Source organism: Acomys russatus, chromosome 17 (assembly GCF_903995435.1).
Source record: "Acomys russatus chromosome 17, mAcoRus1.1, whole genome shotgun sequence".
Classification (NCBI taxonomy): Eukaryota; Metazoa; Chordata; class Mammalia; order Rodentia; family Muridae; genus Acomys; species Acomys russatus.
Window position 1 is genome coordinate 42,175,370 of NC_067153.1, and position 19,409 is coordinate 42,194,778.

The 19,409-nt window shown below is 53.7% G+C and overlaps 2 protein-coding genes across 7 annotated transcripts in view; one reads left to right on the forward strand and one right to left on the reverse strand.

Moving 5' to 3' along the window:
- Nucleotides 1-1,445: 1,445 nt before the first annotated feature.
- On the forward strand, nucleotides 1,446-12,998 carry Maff (MAF bZIP transcription factor F). 3 transcript variants are annotated; one of them, XM_051159974.1, is made up of 3 exons: nucleotides 1,446-1,640; nucleotides 11,629-11,695; nucleotides 12,046-12,998. In XM_051159974.1, exons 2-3 carry the CDS (start codon nucleotides 11,660-11,662, stop codon nucleotides 12,478-12,480), a joined length of 471 nt encoding a protein of 156 aa, XP_051015931.1. In that variant the 5' UTR covers nucleotides 1,446-1,640; nucleotides 11,629-11,659; the 3' UTR covers nucleotides 12,481-12,998. The 3 variants fall into 3 exon arrangements, with proteins under 3 accessions (XP_051015931.1, XP_051015930.1, XP_051015932.1); XM_051159973.1 differs by lacking the exon at nucleotides 1,446-1,640 and adding an exon at nucleotides 1,832-2,126; XM_051159975.1 differs by lacking the exon at nucleotides 1,446-1,640 and adding an exon at nucleotides 2,134-2,303.
- A 3,735-nt stretch (nucleotides 12,999-16,733) lies between these two features.
- The window catches only part of Tmem184b (transmembrane protein 184B), a 44,632-nt gene continuing 41,956 nt past the window's right edge, over nucleotides 16,734-19,409 (reverse strand). For 3 of the 4 annotated variants that reach the window (XM_051159979.1, XM_051159976.1, XM_051159978.1), the window contains exons 9-10: nucleotides 18,204-18,224; nucleotides 16,734-17,440 (exon numbers count right to left, since the gene is read on the reverse strand). In XM_051159979.1, the coding sequence (XP_051015936.1) occupies nucleotides 17,199-17,440; nucleotides 18,204-18,224 (263 nt within the window). In that variant the 3' untranslated portion in view covers nucleotides 16,734-17,198. The remainder of the gene's footprint in view (nucleotides 17,441-18,203; nucleotides 18,225-19,409) is intronic. The other variant, XM_051159977.1, reaches the window with a different exon arrangement.

Here is a 19,409-nt window from a genome sequence, read left to right on the forward strand (position 1 = left end):
GACACGTATAGTCCCAGGATTGAGGGAGGCAGGGGCGGGTGGAACTCTGGGAGTTCAAGGCCAGCCTGGTCTACAAAGGGAGTCCAGGACAGCCAAGATTACCCATGAAGAAACCCTGTCTTGAAAAACAAAAACAAAAACAAAAACAAAGACAAAGACAGGGTTTCTCTGTATAGCCTCGGCTGTCCTGGACTCCCTTTGTGGACCAGGCTGGCCTCGAACTCACAGAGCTCCACCTGCCTCTGCCTCCCTGAGTGCTGGGTTACAGACATGGGCAGCCTATCCCAGCTTCTGGCCTCAGCTCTTTAGGAGGTGGGAGAGTGGGGGTGAACAGGATAGACAACTCATGGTTGTGTACTTTTTAGAAATGAGAACTTTAGTTTGGAGGTAATTTTTTGTTTTGTTTTGTTTTGAGGCAGGGTTTCTCTGTGTAGCCTTGGCTGTCCTGGACTGCTTTGTGGACCGGGCTGGCCTCCAACTCAAGAGAGATCTGCCTGCCTCCCCCTCCCTGAGTGCTGGGATTATAGGTATGCACCACTGTGCCAGGAATCAGAGTTAAATTTTTTATTTTATTTATTTTTAAAAATTTATTTATTATGTATACAGTGCTCTGCCTGCATGTATGCATGCCAGAAGAGGACATCAGATCACATTGTAAATGGTTGTGAGCCACCATGTGGTTGCCGGAAATTGAACTCATGACCTCTGGAAGAGCAGGCAGTGCTCCTAACCTCTAAGCCATCTCTCCAGCCCAGAGTTAAATTTTTTTAAAAGTCTTTTTTATTTATAACTTTTATGTTATGTTATGTTAAATTCGTTTATTTGTTATGTGTCTGTGTGTGAGTGCACATATACCACCACAAGTACGTGGGGGTCAGAGGTCAGCTTTCAGGAATCAGTTGTCTCCTTCTATCCTTTAAGTTGTGGAGACCGAACTCCAGCAGTCAGTTAGTGACAAGCACCTTTACCCACATGGAGGAAGCAGGTGTCATTTGGGCGAGTGGAAGTAAGGCTGAAGAAGGCTGGAGAAGACCTGTGAAGGCCCAGGACAGGCAGTTGCTGTGGCTGTGGGAATACAAACCTAGAGCTCACAGGTACAGAGCCCGCACTTAAAATCACAAGACTGGATGAGATCATCTGGGCAAAGGGTGTAGATCGAAGAGAAATGAGGCCAGACAGTGAACCGTAAAGTGAAGCAAGTGACATCTCCACCCACGTCCTTCTCGATAGGCGTCACGTGAATGTATCCAAAGGACACAGTCCCCAGAACTGAGAACCTTGCGGGCTCTGGCTGTGGGCCTCTAGAGCCCAGCCTACTGGGGGCGGGGCCTTAGCTCTTGGTTGCCGCTTGGGGGCCGGCTGGAGGCAGGGGTGGTGACGTCACTGCATGACTGGGTTTTTATGAATGAAAGGAATCCTGTGCGTGAGTAATTCCGGGAAGCTCGCCTTACAACTGCGCGCGGCTCAGGCCCCCTGCGCCGTCCGCTCAATAACAAAACTCGGAGCGGCGGTGCGTGGAACCCGGTTTCCAGTGAACTGCGGTCCCGATCGGAGAGGAGTGGGGGCTCCAGAGTGGCCTGGGACCGCCACCGAGACAGCCGCGACAACCGCGCGCGGAGCGCCGGGCCTGGCGGAGAACGGTAAGGACGAGTCAGAGCCGGGGACCGAGCGCCAGGAATGTGTCCTCCGGGTGGTTCCTGGGCCGCGCGTGGGCCTGCGGCATCGGCGCCCCCTGAGCATCTGCTCACCGCGGGGCCTTAGAGGGGCTGGCTGGGAGGCGGTGCGCGAGCCCGGGAGGAAGCCGGGGCGGGGGCGGGGGCGGGGCGTGCACGTACGTGACTCGGTGAGAACAGTCCCTGGAGCCGCGCCCAGCACCGTGTGTGCGCGGTTTGTTTACGTCCCCCGCTGGCGTGCGTGCGCGTGTGTTCGCTGGGAGCGCCCTGGGTTCCTCGGGCTGCGTGCGCACCGTGTACTTCGGGGTTTGTGTTTGTGTGTGGCCGCACGCGCTCCCTGGAGACTGACACTAGCCCGGTGTACCTTGAAGTGGGTGCGCACGGGTGTCCACTGGAGCAAATGCGGAATAAGGAGCCGAGTGAAGGAAGTGGCCCAGTCGGTGGTCACGCCAGGTCTGGAATTTTTTTTTTTCCTTCCCTCTTCTCCACCCTCTGCTATCCTCCCCCCTTCCACCAGCCGGGACTGCCCGGCCCCAGTTGTCTCCGGAGTTTCCCCTGGTTGGAGCCATGTGACATCAGTGTTTGTTCCTTGCCCAGCGCGGGTGCCTGCAGCCTTAAAATAGAGAAGAGGTGAGCGAGCCAGCTTTCTCCTGGCCACCTAGTGGATCTGGTTACCTAGTGCGTGGAAGTCCTTCCTTGGCCCCAGGTTTTCTGGCTCAGTATGCGTTATTCATCCCTGGATTGTCCCATTCCTCTGGAGAAACTGGGAGGGCCAGAAAACCTGTGGCCGACTGTGATTGGGGAAGGCAAGGCTCCCAGGCTACTCTGGTGGCTATTGTGGCTGGTGTAGGTGTCTGAGGCTGCACCTCCTGGGTCCTGCTTGCCGGGCTCCTGGTAGTTTCAGTTCTCAGATGGACTTCTGGACCCCAGGGCTTGTGAAAGACTGGATCAACTATCGGGAGTACCCAGATCAGCAAGATCAGCTAGCTGGCAGTGCTATTCCCTGGTCTTCCTGAGGGAAGGGTTAATGTGGGAGGGGAGCACTGCAGGAAAACACCTGTAGCCAGGGGGTGGCAGCTGCTGAGCATGCCTTTAATTCCAGCAGTCAGGAGGCAGAGGCAGGCAGATCTCTGTGAGTTCCAGGACAGCCTGGCCTACAAAGTGAGTCCAGGACAGCCAAGGCTACACAGAGAAACTATCTCCAAAAAAAAAAAAAAAAGAAAGAAAAAAGAAAAGAAAGAAAGAAAACACTGGTGTAGGCCAGCAACCTGAAGGATGGCTGGTTCTGGGAACCCTGTGACCCCCCCCCCCCTAGACTTTCGGTCTCCCACGGTCTGGCAGCTGGGCTTGCCAAAGGATAGAAATGTTAACTTTGAGCCCAGTGAGCTCTGCTGCCACTGTGGGGACTCCAGTGTCTCTGTGTGCAGCAGGATGTCAGGAGAGGCTCAGGCAGCTGCGGTGCACAGCCTGTTAGGCCTGGAGCCACCGAGTCCATAGAGTTGGGGGTTGGGGGTTTGTGGCCAGGACCACAGGAATCAGGTGGGTCCACCCTCACACCTGATCAGGAAACATTCCCCACCCCAGGACTGGGGGGTCAGAGGTGAGGGAAGCGGCTGACAGATGGAAACTTAGTATTGAAACATTGTTTCCCTTTGAATCCCCAGGGGTCTGTTGAGGCCCAGTATCCCTAAATTATGCTTAAAAAAAAAAATCTGTTTTGCCTGCATGTATGTGTTTGCAGTGTGTGTGTGTGTGTGTGTGTGTGTGTGTGTGTGTGTGTGTGTGTGCCTAGTGCCAGCAGAGGTCAGAAGAGGATCTTGGATTTCTTTCTTTCTTTTTTTTTTTTTTTTTTCCGAGACAGGGTTTCTCATGTAACAGCTCTGGCTGTCCTGGAACTCGCTGTGTAATCCAGGCTGGCCTCGAACTCAGGGAGATCCACCTGCCTCTGCCTCCCAAGTGCTGGGATCAAAGGCGTGCGCCACCACTGCCCGGCGGTCTTGGATTTTTTGAGGTTGTAGTTACGGGTAGTTGTGAACCATCATGTGGGTGCTGCTCTTCGTCACTGAGCCATCTCTCCACCTTATTTTGGAGGGGAGGATTTCTTTAGACTTACAGTGTGAGGGGATGTGCAGTCATCGAGGCAGGAAGGAAGGTGTGGCTGTGGTAGTGTGGGGCCACTGGCTCCCATCTCAATGTGTCAGGAAGCCTTGCTGATGGTCAAACCCTGGGCTGGACACTGGGGGTGAGACGAACAGGCAGAGCCAGATACTGACTGCCTTCCGGGAAACAAATAAAAGAGCCAAAGACGTAAATACAGAGCAGCTGCTGAGATGGGAGAGTCACGTGGCCTAAGTAGTAACAGGGCTCCTATTTTAGCCAGAGCTATCATGGAGGTTTCCCTGGGGCAGAGGCTAGGGAGTAGGTGGCTGCCGGCGACTCTGGGATTGCAAGGACAAGGGCTATGATTCCTCTTTGGGCCCTCGGGAATCAACACAGGGCCAGGCATACAGTAGGTGCTTCTTGGATATGTGGATAGGTGAGGAAATAAGCAATGGGTGTGTGTCCTTGAGCTCAGTGACACAGATAGAAAGAGGACCCCAGGATCCAGGGAAGCAAGCAGAAAGCAAGACTGTGGACTGTAGGAGGTTTGAAGGAATTCCACCACCCCCTTCTGTGCCCCCCCCCCCCCCCCCCCGCCTCCATGTGAGCAGGTCCCTCAGGGTGCAGGCGAGTTCCTCCTTCACACACAGAGACTGTGTTCCTTTGGGCCAGTAGTCATTAGGAAATCCACTCCGTTTATTTGTTGGTGATTAGCAACAAAGATGCTGGGGGCGTGGAGGGAACATGTTAACAGCTGAAGGCTTCTTCCTGGCCTGGGGCAGATGAAGCATGGGCTCCATGGTGTTGATTTTTTTTTTTTAAACTCACTTTTTCTTTAAGTAGATGTTTGTGCCTTAGGAAATGCATGTGTTCCACATAAGTACGGATGCCGGTGGAGGCCAGGTGGTGTCAGGTCCCTGATATTGTAGTTACAGGCAGGAATGACCCACTTGATATGGTGCTGAGGATAGAACGTAGAGCCTCTGCAAGAGCAACAAGTGCTCTTAACTACTGAGCCATCTCTCTAGCTCAGTTTTTTGTTTTTGTTTTGTGTGTGTGTGTGTGTGTGTGTGTGTGTGTGTGTGTGTGTGTGTGTGTATAGGGTCCTGTGTAGCCTGAGCTGGCTTTGGACTTCTGGTGTTCCCTGCTCTGCCTCCTGAGGGTTTCGACCGACCACGGTGTACGTGACCACACCCAACTAGTACGAGGTCTTGAAACAAGCCAAACATGGCCAAGTTTGTAGGTGTGTGTCTCTAGTGACCCCCTTTGACGAGAGTGGAGGTGGAGGCAAAGGAGCCTGTAGGGCAGTGGTGAGGCCGCTTCGCTCTTGGTCTGGCTGGAAGAGGAAATGGCCCCCAGCTGTGCAAGGTGGAGGAGAAAGGAGGTCAGGGCTGGTAGGCTGGCTACTGGTGCTGTCCTGCTTCTGCCTCCAGGAGGCCCTCCGGGGTTCCCTTTCCTTTCCCGCCAGTGCTTCCACCCTGCTGGAGGCTTTGGAGTTTTATGCTGGGCCGGAATCTGCTGCTGTAAAACATTGTCATTGCTGGGTGTCTACCTTAGGCTCAGGGGAGGTTGGACATGTTGGGAAATCCAGGCCCAGAGAACAGGAGTGACAACCTGAAGTCACACGGTGACGGTGTGGGTAGCAGAATGGGGTTGCTGTGACCCCAGCCTGCTGCTTCCCTGCACTGCTCAGTTCTCTCAGTCTTGTGCTCTTCCGGCAGGGAGGAGGCGCCCCGCGTGTGCTGCCAAGACCCAGGCAAACACATTTTTTCCCTCTGTCCTCACCAAGTAAGCACTATGGCTCAGCAGCCAGAGAGGAGCCCATGCCAGTGGGTGGGCCGTCTGCAGGATGTCTCGGGTGTACAGCAAGGGGCCAGAGACAGGGACAGGAAGGCCATGGCCCCTGGCTAGGCAGCCGTCATGTCCCCAAGAATGAGCTCACTCCTGGGTCTCCGAAGAATACTAGGAACCTCAGACCTGGAGTTGGCCCTGCTGGCTTCCCCAGGAAGAAGGGAAGCCTTGAGGGTGGGGTCCTTTGGTCAGGGCAACTGGTGCCTTGTGTTCTAGAAACTGGGGCCCCTGATGCTGGGAGCTGAAAGGTGAAGGTGATGGGAAAATCCCCTTTCTCCTGTTGGGACTTTCCCTCTGTGACTGGCTTGACTGCTGAGCTAGGACATTCCTGGGCAGATGCGGGCCTCTGTGGACTTCTAGGATGCCACTGAGGGGCCTGAGGCTAGAATGGGGGTTGGTGGGAGGGAGGAGGATGGGCAGGTCCCAGCCCTCCTAAGGCCGAGCACTCACTGTCTGCAAAGAGAGAGGCTGCAGTCCCATCACTGGGGGGTGGGGGCGGCACTGGCTGTGTGAAGAAATCAGGGAAGTTTTGAAAGATTCAGGGGGCTGTTTCATCTCACTGGAAACAAGGGACTGATTAGAGTTGTCTGTGCTCAGCCAACCAAGTCCGACTCTGACTGGACCTAAGAGGCTTGCATTTTACACACCGACTCCACTCTACAAGCAGCGAGACCAGGTTCAGGAAGGACTGTCGACTCAGGAGCCAGGCTACACTGCCAGGGTCTGTGGCCAGGCACTGCATCCCAGTTCTCAGCACCCAGCAGGTCTTAGTTAGCCTGTGCCTCAGAGTGTTTTTGACTAAGCAGTTATCGGCACCTCCCCCCTCCCCCAGTTCAGCTCTGCAGAACTGGCAAAGAAGGCCTGGATATGTGGTGTCACTTGCATGTCCCATCCCTAGCCAACCTAACCCAGGCACAACACAGTCCAAGTTGTTTTCTCTTCACAGAAGTGAGGAAACAGGGCTCAGAAAATAGCATACTGTTCAGAGGGCATACTGTGCAGAGCTGTCTGGCTCAGTCAGTGTAGCTTCAGTCTGGGCTCTGCCCTGTGTGGCTGTGTCTCCTCTGTCACCCTCGCTGGGCATTACCTGACTGTGTTATCAGGAAGACGATGGAGGAAAGGATCTAGACTCAGTCCTGAAGGCAGGATGTGGTGGCGCACGCTTTAATCCCAGGATTCGGGAGGCAGAGGCAGGCAGATCTCTGAGTTCAAGGCTAGCCTGGTCTACAGAGCAAGTTCCAGGACAGCCGAGGCTACATAAAGAAACTCTGTCTGGGGGTGCCTCGGGGGAGGGGGAGTCATCCTGAGTGTCAGAATCAGAATCCTGCCCCAATTGCTGACGGGCATCTGTGTGGCTTCTAGCAAGAGACGTGCTCACTCAGATCGCTAACTTGGGGTACTTTCTAGGCCTTTTCCTACACGCAGTACTTTAGGTGACCCTGGCTGGCCATGCTGGCTCGGAGCAAGCCCACAGAGCTGGCTGCAGCCCTGACACTTGGTGAGGCTCAGCAACTTTACTAAGTTCCCAGATGTTCTCTGTCCTTCTGTTTGTATGACAAGCTTCCACTATAACTGTGGAAACCCTTGTCCCACTCTACAGATGGGACAGTAGAGACCCAGCTACCACCTCAGGTCACACAGCCTGGAGAAAACACAGACAGGATTCAAACTCTAGGCTTGCCTCCTGCCCAGTACCCCATGTCCTGGTCTGGGCCAAAGGTCACATGGGAGGGTCCCTATGCTTGCTCCAATTCTCCTGGCACCTGTGATATCTGCCCCCACAGGGAGGCAGCTGACAAGGGGAAGGATGAGGCGGCTACTTAGCAGGTTTCACTCACACTGTGTTCCCCTAAGTTAGTTTTGGAACTTGCCCGGGGACACTGACCAGCTGGGTCACCATGACAGAAATTCCAAACCAACTGCCCCCACCTCCCCGTTGTCTGCTCCCTGCCCCTGTTGGGCCTTGGCTGGGCAGCCTCAAACACCCAGGGCTGACTCAGCTGTCTGGTATAGGGACAGCAAGGAAATAGAATAGTTACACCACCAAGGGAGAAGGGCTGGGGGACAGAGGGCACCCAGCAAGACCTATGAGTCAGGGAGGGCTTCCTGCCCTGGGACAGAGGGTGAGCGGGAACCTGGCGGACCAACTGAGGGCATAGAGGAGAGGTGTCAGAGGGTGGGGGTGATCTGGAGGTGAGAGGGCAAGAGTGGGAGAGGAAGTGAAAGAGATCCCTGCAGGCTGGAGGCAGATGGAGGACAGCAGGCTGGTGGAAGCAGGGTGGGGCTGGGCCTGCGTGGATGCCTGGACTCTGTCTTCTGCCTAGTAGGGAATCAATGGGACCCATGGGAGGTGTCCACGTGGCCCATGACATGTTCGATTTTCTCGGTGGACAGGTACCACCCCCACCCCCGAACCCCCCAGTGTGTGACTCAGGCAGGGGACTGTTTAAAGAAATGCCACTGCAACCGGGCATAATGGCCCACCACACTTGTAATCCCACCACTCAGGTGACTGAGGCAGGAGGATAGTTAAGTTCTAGGCTCTCCTGTAAAGTCAAGTAGAGTCCTTCACCCAAATCAGCATCGGAGCCTAGATCTGCCCAAGTCCTGGTCCAGGCCCCAGGCACAGCTTCTTCTGGCTACATCCTAAGAGGCATGGTGGGAGGGTCTAGCTACATAGGCCAGCCTGGCCTTGAACTTGATATGTAGCCAAGGATGAACTAAAGCTCTTCCTGCTTCAACCTTCCCATCATGCCTGGTTTGGTGGCTCTTTTTGTTTGTTTGTTTGTTTTTCAAGACAGGGTTTCTCTGTGTAGCTTTGCCATCCTAGACTCGCTTTGTAGACCAGGCTGGCCCGGAACTCAGAGATCTGCCTGCCTCTGTCTCTCAAGCGATGGGATTAAAGGCATGTGCTACCATGCCCACTTGGTGGCTTTTTAAATTTTGTTTTATTTTGATTTCTTGAGACAGTGTCACATGTAGCCCAGGCTGGCTTGGAATTCATGATCTAGCAGTAATGAACTTTTGACCTTTCTGTTTGTCTCCTGAGTGCTGGGATCCTTGGCCTGAGCCTCTATTCCCCAGCAGACCTTGTAAAACACTGCCAGCCTTGGGACTACAGTAGCTGTTTCAGTTCAGAACAGTGTCTTGGATGGCCAACTTCCCTTTCCTGCCCTACTCCTTCCTGCTGACTGAGCTGCTAGACCACTGATCTGGTGGGAGTTCCTCAGAAGCTCCAGATTGTGCCCACCTCAGGCCTGAGTCACACTGAGAACTCCACAGTTGCCACGTGAGCATCTTCTCTGGCCAGATCCTGTTCTCAGCCCTGGAGAAACCAATGAGGACTCGACAAGGTCCCTACTGCTGGAGAGGGACCATCCTCACAGGGCTGACACTGGGCAAGACGCTGCATGCATATGAGTGTGCTACAGACTCGGTGTGAGATGTGAGTGTTAGGTTGGCACAGAGCATCCTTCTGGATTGCTGTGGCCTTTGGTTGGACTAGCCTAGCTAGCTAGGTTGCCCATCTCCACCTGGCCCATGCTGGGATTACAGGTGGGGTACCACACTCTCCCTGCATTTACATGGATCTTGGGGATCCAAACTCTAGACCTCTTAAATTCTTCCTTCCTTCCTTCCTTTCTTTTCTGAGACAGGGTTTCTCTGTGCAGCCTTGGCCGTCCTGGACTCATTTTGTAGACCAGACTGGCCTTGAACTCACAGAGATCCACCTGCCTCTGCCTCCCCAGTGCTGAGATTAAAGGCGTGCACCACCACGCCCAGCCTTTTTCTTTTCTTTCTTTCTTTTTCTTTTTTTCTTTTTCTTTTTGGTTTCTCTTGACAAGGTTTCTCTATGTGTATCTCTGGCTGTCCTGGACTCACTTTGTAGACCAGGCTGACTTCAAACTCAGAGTGATCTGCCTGCCTTTGCCTCCCCAGTGCTGGGATTAAAGGTGTGCACTGCTACGCCTGTCCTCCCTCTTAAATTCTTAATGTTTATTTCATTTGCATGAGTATTTTTCTGCAGGCCTGCCTGTGTACCATATGTTCCATCCCCAGTGTAGGCTCAATATTTTTAACCAATATATTTTATTAACAACTTAGTAACTGAGCATATGTCACTTATAGCCTGACTAACCAAAACCATAGGAAAAGAGGATTAAGGAACACAATAACAAAACCGTAAGGATATCAGTTCTGAGGAACAATTCTCCTGACGTAATCAGCAGGATTTCTTCTGCTGGAACCTGGAGTAACCAGAACCCAGAACCTCAGCAGGAGTCAGAGCCCTGAAGCCTTCCCTTGAGTGGTTCTCTCTAGGAGCATCTCAAAGTGCAGTGATGAACAGCCAAAACTATCGAAAGTCTCCAAAAAGCCCCGCCTCCAGTCTGGGCTCATTTATATAGCTCCTCCTAGAGTCTGTTCACGGGATCTTTTCAGCTCTCTCACGAGACGTTCTGATCCCATACTTGGGATCCTAAAAAACAGGTTTATCTCTCCTTCACCCCACTACAAAGAAGAAAGGAGAAGGGTTAGAGAGATAGATGGCTCCGAGGTTAAGAACATTTATGTAACAGGGTCTCGTATAACCAGGCTGGCCTCAAACTTGCTATGTAGCCACCACTGGTCTTGACGTCTTTCTTGGTCCTCTCCCTCTTGAGTGCTGGGATACAGATGTTCACCACCACACCAGCTTCCCTCCAGGGGTTTTTATTCACCTGTCTCCCCAGTGCCGGCTAATCAGGAAAAAGTCATTGAAGGAGTGTGAGGCTCCCAGGATCACGGGGAAGGCTTTGGGGATGGATGGGCTGGCTTTAGGCTTGGGGATAGCTGCTGTTCTCTCTAGACCAGTGGTGCTTAACCTGTGGGTCGGGCAACCCTTTTATAGGAGTCACCATGCATCAGGCATCCTGCATATCAGATATTTGCATTATGATTCATAACAGTGGCAAAGTTACAGTTAGGAGGTAGCAATGAAAATAATTGTATGGTGGTGGTGGCGGGGGGCTTGTCACCACAACATGAGAAATTGTATTAAAGGTTAGGACGGTGAGAACCACTGCTTTAGGACCATGCTGAATTCCTGGTGGGTAGACTCCGGGCAGTTTGGGGAAATCTTTCTAAAATACGACCTTGGACAAATGCTGCTGGAAAGGAGACTTGGGGGCTGCATCTTGATGGGGTGCTCGTTGACCTGCACGGATTTGGGCACATTTCTGTTGGCAGCCTGTAATCTCAGCACTCAAGAGGCTGAGGCAGCAGGATAGTGAGTTTGAGGCCAGCCTGGGCAAATGCCACACGTGAGATGGCTGTGTGGGCAAAGGGGCTTGCTGCCAAGCTGAAGGATCTGAAATGGATTCCGCCCCCCAGCCCCTACCACACAGGTGGAAGGAAAATACACTGACTCCTGTGTATTACCCTCTGACCTCCACACAACTGTCAATTGCAATGGCTCTGGTGTACCTGACTAGTAAACATAAATGTAAATTAAAAAAAAAAAATGGAAAGAACCAGCCTGCTCTACAAAGTGAATCCAGGACAGCCAAGGCTACACAGAGAAACCCTGTCTCGAAAAACAAACAAAGGAAAGAAACCCAAAACATGCATGCCCTGGCCCATGTGGGAAAATCATGAGCAGGACCAGTTCACATTTGTTGAGTACCTAGTGTATACAGGCACTGACCCTGGTGTGGTGAGGCTGTGGTGAAACTGGTGCTTTGGTGGAGAAGGGGCTAGAAGGGACAAACCATCAAGTGGGATGGGAGGTGGCCAGAGAAGACAGCTCTGAAAAGGTGGCATTGGGCAGAGGCCTAGATGAGGAGTCACCATGGGGGAGTTGGGGCAGTACAGGGACAGCAGGAGCAAAGGCTGGACTGTTGGGGTCAGAGGAAGTTGATATGAATTCTGAAACAGGTGCCTTGAATGCCAGGGTATGGAGGTTGGATTTTACACAAAAACGTGAACGAACCAACCAAGGGTGACCCTGAACTTCTTTCTCTCCTAGGCCTCCAGCCCAGAGGGCACCTTCTGCGAAAATGTCCGTGGATCCCTTATCCAGCAAAGCCCTGAAGGTGAGGCGCTAGCTCCGGCAGGCTCTCTCTGCTGCAGCTCCTGGTAGAGCAGCGACATCTCAATTCCCCTTTCCTTCCTGGAAGCCCCGGAGGGGACTCGGCAGCGACGGGGCTTACGGGTCAGGTCACTTCCCGTTGCGAGGGGCTTTCCAGGCTCGGTTTCTCAGCTAGGTCCAGGTTTTGACGCTTGTGTAGTTTGAGGCCCTGGTAGCCTCCTGTGTGAAGACGCTGGTTCAGCTCACCTTCAAGGTCTTGGCTCAAGTCCAGTAACCTCCAAAATGGGGAGAGGAGGGCGCACTGGGAAATAGGGTGGTATCCCCATGTGCCTCTGTTTCCCCATGGCCCCACAGGTCAAGCGCGAGCTGAGCGAGAACACACCGCACCTGTCGGATGAGGCGCTGATGGGGCTGTCAGTGCGCGAGCTGAACCGCAACCTGCGCGGGCTGTCGGCGGAGGAGGTGACCCGGCTGAAGCAGCGGCGCCGCACACTCAAGAACCGCGGCTACGCGGCCAGTTGCCGCGTGAAGCGCGTGTGCCAGAAGGAGGAGCTGCAGAAGCAGAAGTCGGAGCTGGAGCGCGAGGTGGACAAGCTGGCGCGCGAGAACGCCGCCATGCGCCTGGAGCTCGACGCGCTGCGCGGCAAGTGTGAGGCGCTGCAGGGCTTCGCGCGCTCCGTGGCCGCCGCCCGTGGGCCCGCGGCGCTGGTGGCACCCGCCAGCGTCATCACTATCGTCAAGTCGACGCCAGGCCCCTCCCCTGCTCCTGACCCTGCCCCCTGCTCCTAGTACCCGCCCTACCCCTGGAAAACTTCCCTTCCCAAAGTGCCTGAGTGCCTTCCTCTCGCGGTCTCCCGTTTTATCTGCCACCGCTACCCACTGTGATGTCTTCACATTCCTTTCCTGGGCTCTTTCTAACTCTTGCAGGCCCTCAGACTGGGACCTGATGGCCCTGGGAAGGGGCACCTTTGCTAAGTTGGGGGGAGGGCGTTGGGGTTCTGGGTTTCCCTGGGTTGAAAGTCTGTCTCAGATTGGAAGGGAGGGGGTATAGAAATGGCGAGAAGAGCTGGTGGGAGAGGCTTTGGAATGTGCCAGCATGCCCTTCCGACCCTCCCAGGACTCAGGAGTAGGTGTGGCCTTGTGGGGCTGCCACGCCACCCTGTGAAGCAGAACTCAAAAAAGCCTCCCAACTCTGCTTGGGACCTGGGAATGTCAGACTTTCCCAGGCTAATTAAGCTCAGTTGACACATGGGGAAGCTGTCGGGCAAAAAAAAAAAAAAAAAAACAAAACAAAACAAAACAAAAAACCTGCCCAAGGCTACTCAATACCGAGTAGTTGAGCTGCAAGCCCAAATGGGCCTTCTCACAGCTGCCCAAAGAACATTCCAAGCACGGACTTCACAGGGGGGATAGGACACAGGGACCTAACAAAGTGGCAGGAGAGCCTCCCTGGCTCTGGAGACAGCTATGTGGTAAGGAAAGAGAAGCTGAAGGAGAGAGGAGGTGACACAAACAGATGAGGTGAGGAGCTGGCCAGCCAGAGAAGGGGCAATGGAGATGACCATTGTGATAGGTGACACTACAGTCCTGATGTGGGGATTGGAGGGGGGATGAGTCCCTTGAAATTAAGGTCTGTGGTGGAGTGGGGGCTGACCACTGTCCCCTGGGAAGTCCGGCCCTAGCACCTCCCCAACACTGTATGCAGCTGACCCCTCCACACTTATTTATTGCACGAACCTAAATTATTTTCGCCAGCCAGAGCCCAAGCCGTCTTCCCTGGGAAATATGTGGGCCTTGAGCTGGACTTATATTTTATATCTACAAATAAATCACATTTAATCGTATATTTAGGGAAAGCTGGATGGCAACAGTAGGTTTTTTTTTTAATTGCCCAGCTCCCAGAGTTTATTTATTTTCTGATGTAAAGTGAGCCAGTTATCTATCTTGAGTATTTTGTAGACTTTCTAAATAAAGTTGAGTTCTCTTTTTCCACAATGAAGTGTACACCCTAGAGTGTTTTGTGTGTCCTTTAAATGAGCGGCCTGATATGGGTGGAAGGAACTTCTGGGTCACGGGAGGCTAAATTTTTTTTTTCTTTTTTGGTTTTTCGGGACAGGGTTTCTCTGTGTAGCCTTGGCCATCCTGGACTCACTTTGTAGACCAGGCTGGCCTCGAACCGGGAGGCTAAATCTCATTGCTGGCTTTTGCAAGCAGCTACGGATAGAGACAGGGTGAAAGAGCCGCGATCACACAGTACATAGTCCCAGGCAAAGAGCGGTTTTAAGTCTTGAAAATTTCTACCACTTTCACATAGGCCTGATTTGCATAGTGAGAACTACTTCCCAGTGTACTTGAAGGCTCAGAGAGAAGTAGATTGCTAGTTTTAGGCAACAGGCTTCAGCCTTAATCGTAGGTTAGAGGGTATGTGTGTGTGCCATACTCATATGGACTCTGTCGTGCCTGGTGAGGGGAGCTGGGATTTGAACCTAAGTGGTCTTTTTTGGGAGTGGCACTTACTGGTTTCTTATAGCTCTAGTTTACTTTAAAACAGTGAGTGGTTCTCAATCTTCCTAAATGCTGTGACCCTTTAATACTGTTCATGTTGTGGACCCACAACCATAAAAGTTTGTTGCTATTCATGATTGTACGTTTGCTGTTAAAATGTAAATATCTGATATTTGACCTCTGGGAAAGGGGTGACAGGTTCGCAACCCACAGGTTGAAAATTAGTACTTTAAAATGAAGGCGCTTTGAACCACAGTCTAGAAAAGCCAGGAGGGCTGCAAACCCTAAAAACACAAAAAATGACGGTCCACAGAACTAGGGTGAGGACCTTGTTATGTGGCTGGACAGGGAGGGAGAGACCAAGGAAAAGGGGCAAAGTTTGAGTATAGGGAAGCGCCAATCACGTGGCTTGGTTGGACCCACAGAACTCTCTCCTCAGATTGGGGCTCTGCCAAGACTCCTTCCTGAGGGGCTAAACCCAGGCCTGCCAGGAGGAAGGGGTGGCAGATGGGGGTGGGCGTGTGCAAGGATGACGTAGGCTGTTTACCTTCAGGTTATAGGCTGCTTAGGAAGCTGCCCCGCCCACACACATTTCAGCCACGCCTGTCACCCACAGGCGAGACCCCTAGAAAGGCATGGTGCAAGCAGGGAAGATACCCATGCCTGGTACCCCTGCCCTAAGCCTCCTGGTTCCCAAGGATGGAAGATGGGCTCAAGGCAGGTGCCCAAGTGTTTGATCTACTGAGAGATACCTACAAAAATATCACCACCTGCCTCTGGAAAAAAACAGGGAATGAGGCCCAGCCTTCATGGGGAGGGGGAGAGGAAACCCCTTGTGGTCGGTTGTCTGAAGAAAGGAGAAACTGTCCACTAGGGATGTAGAACCTGATTTTAGTCCCAGACAGTGTAAACACCCTTTTGGTCCAAGAGGTCACTTTACATCAGAAAATAAATAAGATGTGATCTACATACACATCTCACACAGGAAGAGGATGGACATCCTGCCCACCACCACTGCACTTCTCCCAGACAAGAGGGGGAAGGAAAACAAACAAGCAAACTAACAAAAAACCTCACTGGTAGGCAAGAGAGATTTTGATACAATCTATATTATCTCATATATATATATATATATATTTCTTCCTGACTTTATTTGCTTGCTTCTGTCACACATTTAAAATATCACAGAGACCAAAATAGAGCGGCTTTCTGGTGGAACGCATGGCAGTCACACGACGAAATACAAAACTAGGGGGCTCTGTCTTCTCATACATCATATGATTAATTTTCAAGTATTTTTCTTTTATGTACAAAGAGCTACTCTCTATCTGGAAACAAAATAAAAAATAAATGAGACAAGATAGGTTATGCATCATAGGAAGGAAAGAACTGGGCAGTCGGGTACAGATTTCTGTCCCATGTCCCCAGGGACCACTAGCTTCCTGCCACTGAGCTCTCCCCACAGCCTCACCCATCATGTCAGCAGGCAAGTGGCAGGGCGGGTGGGGACCAGTGGGTACAGGAACCAGCAACATACTTTGGCCTGGAAGGAAAGGAAAGGTCTGAGAAACAAACTGGTGGAAGCAGTCCCAGGTGGGAACCATTGCCAGCCGCCTTCCTGGGCAACTTGGGACCAGCTGGCCAGGCCCACTGGGTGGGGCTGAGAGCTGGCCTCTGGGCCATGAGGAGGGAAGGAACCTGTTTGTTCCAGAGGTGACCAAGGGGAGAGCGTCCAGTGAAGGCCACACGACAGGGCTCTTTCTTCTCCTTCATTGTTCATCTCAAGAGGCTGCCCAAGCCAAACCCAAGTGCTGCTTGGAATCCGCTCACCAGGCCCTCTGCCACCCTACCTTGGAGGCAGCTCTGGGATGTGAGTGTAGAGGGGGCCAGGGGAGAGAGTGGGTGGTCCCAGACAAGGATGCCCAGCCCCACGCTGCAGAGCCCTGAGTGCCAGCAGCTCAATAAGGAGCCCCTGGAAGTGCCTGGAACTGATGAGAACCGGGGAGGGGCTTTCGTACATGACTAAGGCACAGAAGAGATGGGCTGGGGGCCAGATGAAGCAGAACACCAGGCCCTGTAAGGCCAGGGGACCCAGGAGAGTCTGAGAACACCCCTACCTTGGCCCCGCCGCATAACCATCCCTCCAGCCTCCCTCTGTAGGTGATCTGAAATGTTGAGACTCAGACTTCTCCTGTGACTTGAGGGATAAGCCCCAGAGAGACCAGGACCTAGCAGGAGTCTGACTGCTCCACTGAGGAGGTGGTGAGGATCCCAAGCCCTGGCACAGTCAGGAAGTATGGAGGGGGCAGCACTGCCCCAAACTATCAAGAACTGGACCCAAGTGAGAGGGTAGGGTGGGCTGCTGGCTGTCATCTCAGGAGGCCAAGTGGCCATTGAGAGAACACTCAAGGGTCCAGAGCCGCATGTGTCACCGAAAGGCCCATAGGCACGGAGGCATCCTTCTTAGGTGGGCCCTGAGGGTCCTGGGGTCTGGCTCTGGTTCTTGCAGCATGCCAGGCAGGCCTAGGTTGGGGAAGGGGAAGGGTCCACAGGGCATTCACATCTCCTGCCCAGAGTGAGACAGATCCCATATTGGACAAAGGTCAACTGGTAAGTGGGGACAGGTGGGAAAAGACCAGGTTGGGCCTGGGTATTGCACGGAGTAGGGTGGGCTGGGCCTGACAGCTCAGCAGATATCCTGTTGGGGAGGGGGCTAGGATGCAGCTTCTGGCCAACACACAAGCATCTGGCCCAGGCATGGCTGGTTCCAGATGTGTCCCCAGTACAGAATGGGCAGCAGAGGTGTGGCAGCTACAGCCAGTCTTCTCTGCTCTCACCCCGAGTAGTGCAGGGTTGGCCATGTAGACATATTCCTGAGGCCATAATCCTGCGAGTGTTTCTGGTCCAATAAATAAAAAGGCAACAGCAGCACTGTGCTGGCTGCTCCCCAGCTGGGCTCGGGGCTGGAGGGGGCACCGCCCCTTCCCCACCTGTGCCCATACCTAGAACTCATCATCAGAGCTGAGCAACAGAGTCTTCTCGTTGTCACGGGCACCGCTAAGGCTGTGGGACCGGGAAAGGCTATGGGTACCACCACGCCAGGTGGGCCCAGGCTCCAGCGTGGACTGCTGCGTGTACTGCTGGTAGGCAGGTGAGAAGTTGTGGATGGCGTCCTGCACAATGTCGTGTGGGTTCATGGTCTCTTTGAGGCTGCTGGAGATGCTCTTCATGGGGGCACAGCGGCCTGCAGAGAGGAGGCAGGTGGGGCCCGGGGCCAAAGCAAGAAGAGGAGAACTTGATCAGTCCCTGCTGGTAGGGGACAAGGGAAGACCCCACCCCAGTGCTGCTGCTTGGGACAACAGTGCTGCTGCTGACTAGGAGAGAACATGGGGCTGTGACAGAAGGTGAGACAACAGGGCAGAGGGCACTCACAGGTGGAAAAGGACTGGCACAGATGGAGAGGCTGCAGGCAGTCACCTGGGACACCCCAAGCCCAACCTGGGAGGGCTGCTGGACCAAGTATCAGAGCCTCCCTCAATCTCAGGCGCAGGCTGGCCTGTTGGCTGTTCCTCTGAGAGGCCATGCTCCCAACTCACCCAGCTGACTCTGTGCCCCACAGTTTCCGGGGTAGGGGTGGAAGCACTGTGCAGGCCGCCCAGCCCAACTGGAGAAATGAACACAGCCTGGGTCCAGGACTTGGGGCTCATAGTCTCCCTACTCCGACCCCTGTGTTCTGGCCTGAAAACACTGCTAAATGTCCCTACTACTCCCTTAGTGGAGCACTGTGCCCCAGAACCTAGCAAGGTGTATTTCAAAACTAGAGAATGGAACAGAGGCAGCCAAGCTCTACAAAGGGCAGCCCCCTTAGTCAGGTGTTCAGGGCTCAAGCAGGAGTTCCAGCTGGGAGGAGATGGGTACACAGAGAGAGGATCTACAAAAAGACATGCCAGTGACAGGACCAGACTGACGTGCAGGACGGACGTGCAGACAGCAGAGAACAGACCTACCGTATGGGCCGTATGTCAGCACTGCCCAAGGCCAACCCCAGGGCAAATGCAGAGTAAAGGGGCAGGGAGAGAAGGCGGAGGGACAGAGAAGACAAGAGACAGCTGAGTGAAAGTTGCCCACTTGCCCCAGGCCCAGTGACATTCCCTCCCACTGAAGGACACTGCTCACGCTAACAGCGGTCACCCAGAAGGCAGTGGAAATTCCATCCCACCTCTGAGGTGCCCTAATCCCACCCTCCCAGGAGGAGGGCTAAGCTATGCCTGCATGGAGCCCTGTACCTTGCAAAGCCCCTTCCTCTCACAGCTTTGGACATCAAGGCTCAGAAGACAATCAGGGAGCAGTGCTGGTTTTCACCCCAGCCTAATGTGGAGCTGGGAGGCACTGGTGCTGTGGCTACGAGGATGGACTAGGGCCCCACAGGCAAAGCAGCTTGTCCTGGTGGGACTGGTTCTTTGGGGGGAGGGGGGCTTGCCTGAGGGAAGCACATAGAAAGACTGCCAGGTCACCAGTAAAGTGCCCCTGCAGAGCCTCCAAGACACAGCACTCCTTTGCCACAGACAACCCACCTGCTTCCAGTGGCTCCAGGCCCAGGGCCTGTCCAACCAGAGTTAAGGGGCTTGGATGAATGCTATCAGACAACCCCCACCCCGACCCGCTTGCGATGGGCACAGCAGGGGGCGAACCTGCCAGCAAGTGGTTCAGCACAGAGGAGGGATGCCATTAAGGACCAAGATGGCAACTAGTGCACCACAGTATGGGGTACAGCACAGTCCAGCAGAGGGGCTGGGCAGGGAGTCCTGTGCCTGTGGTGGCGCGCACCTTTAATCCCAGCACTCGGGAGGCAGAGGCAAGTAGATCTCTGTGAGTTCAAGGCCAGCCTGGTCTGTAAAGTGAGGCCAGGATAGACGAGGCTACACAGAGAAACCCTATCTCAAAAAAACAAAAAGAAAAGGAAAAAAAGAATCTCCATGCCATCACAGGGACCTATGGTGGGCACTGAAGCCTGAGGAGAAGGTTTCTGGCCTTCAGTCATGGAGGAACGCTAATAGCAACTGGATGGCAGGCACCTTGGACAGGAGGCCTCCCTCTCCCGCCCCAGCAGTCTCAGGCATTCCTCTCAGAACATGCCTTCTGCCCCCTTGGCCCCTGCTTCTCCAGACAGCTGCGCAGGGTCTAGCCAATCACAGGATGCCCAGGGTGAGTCC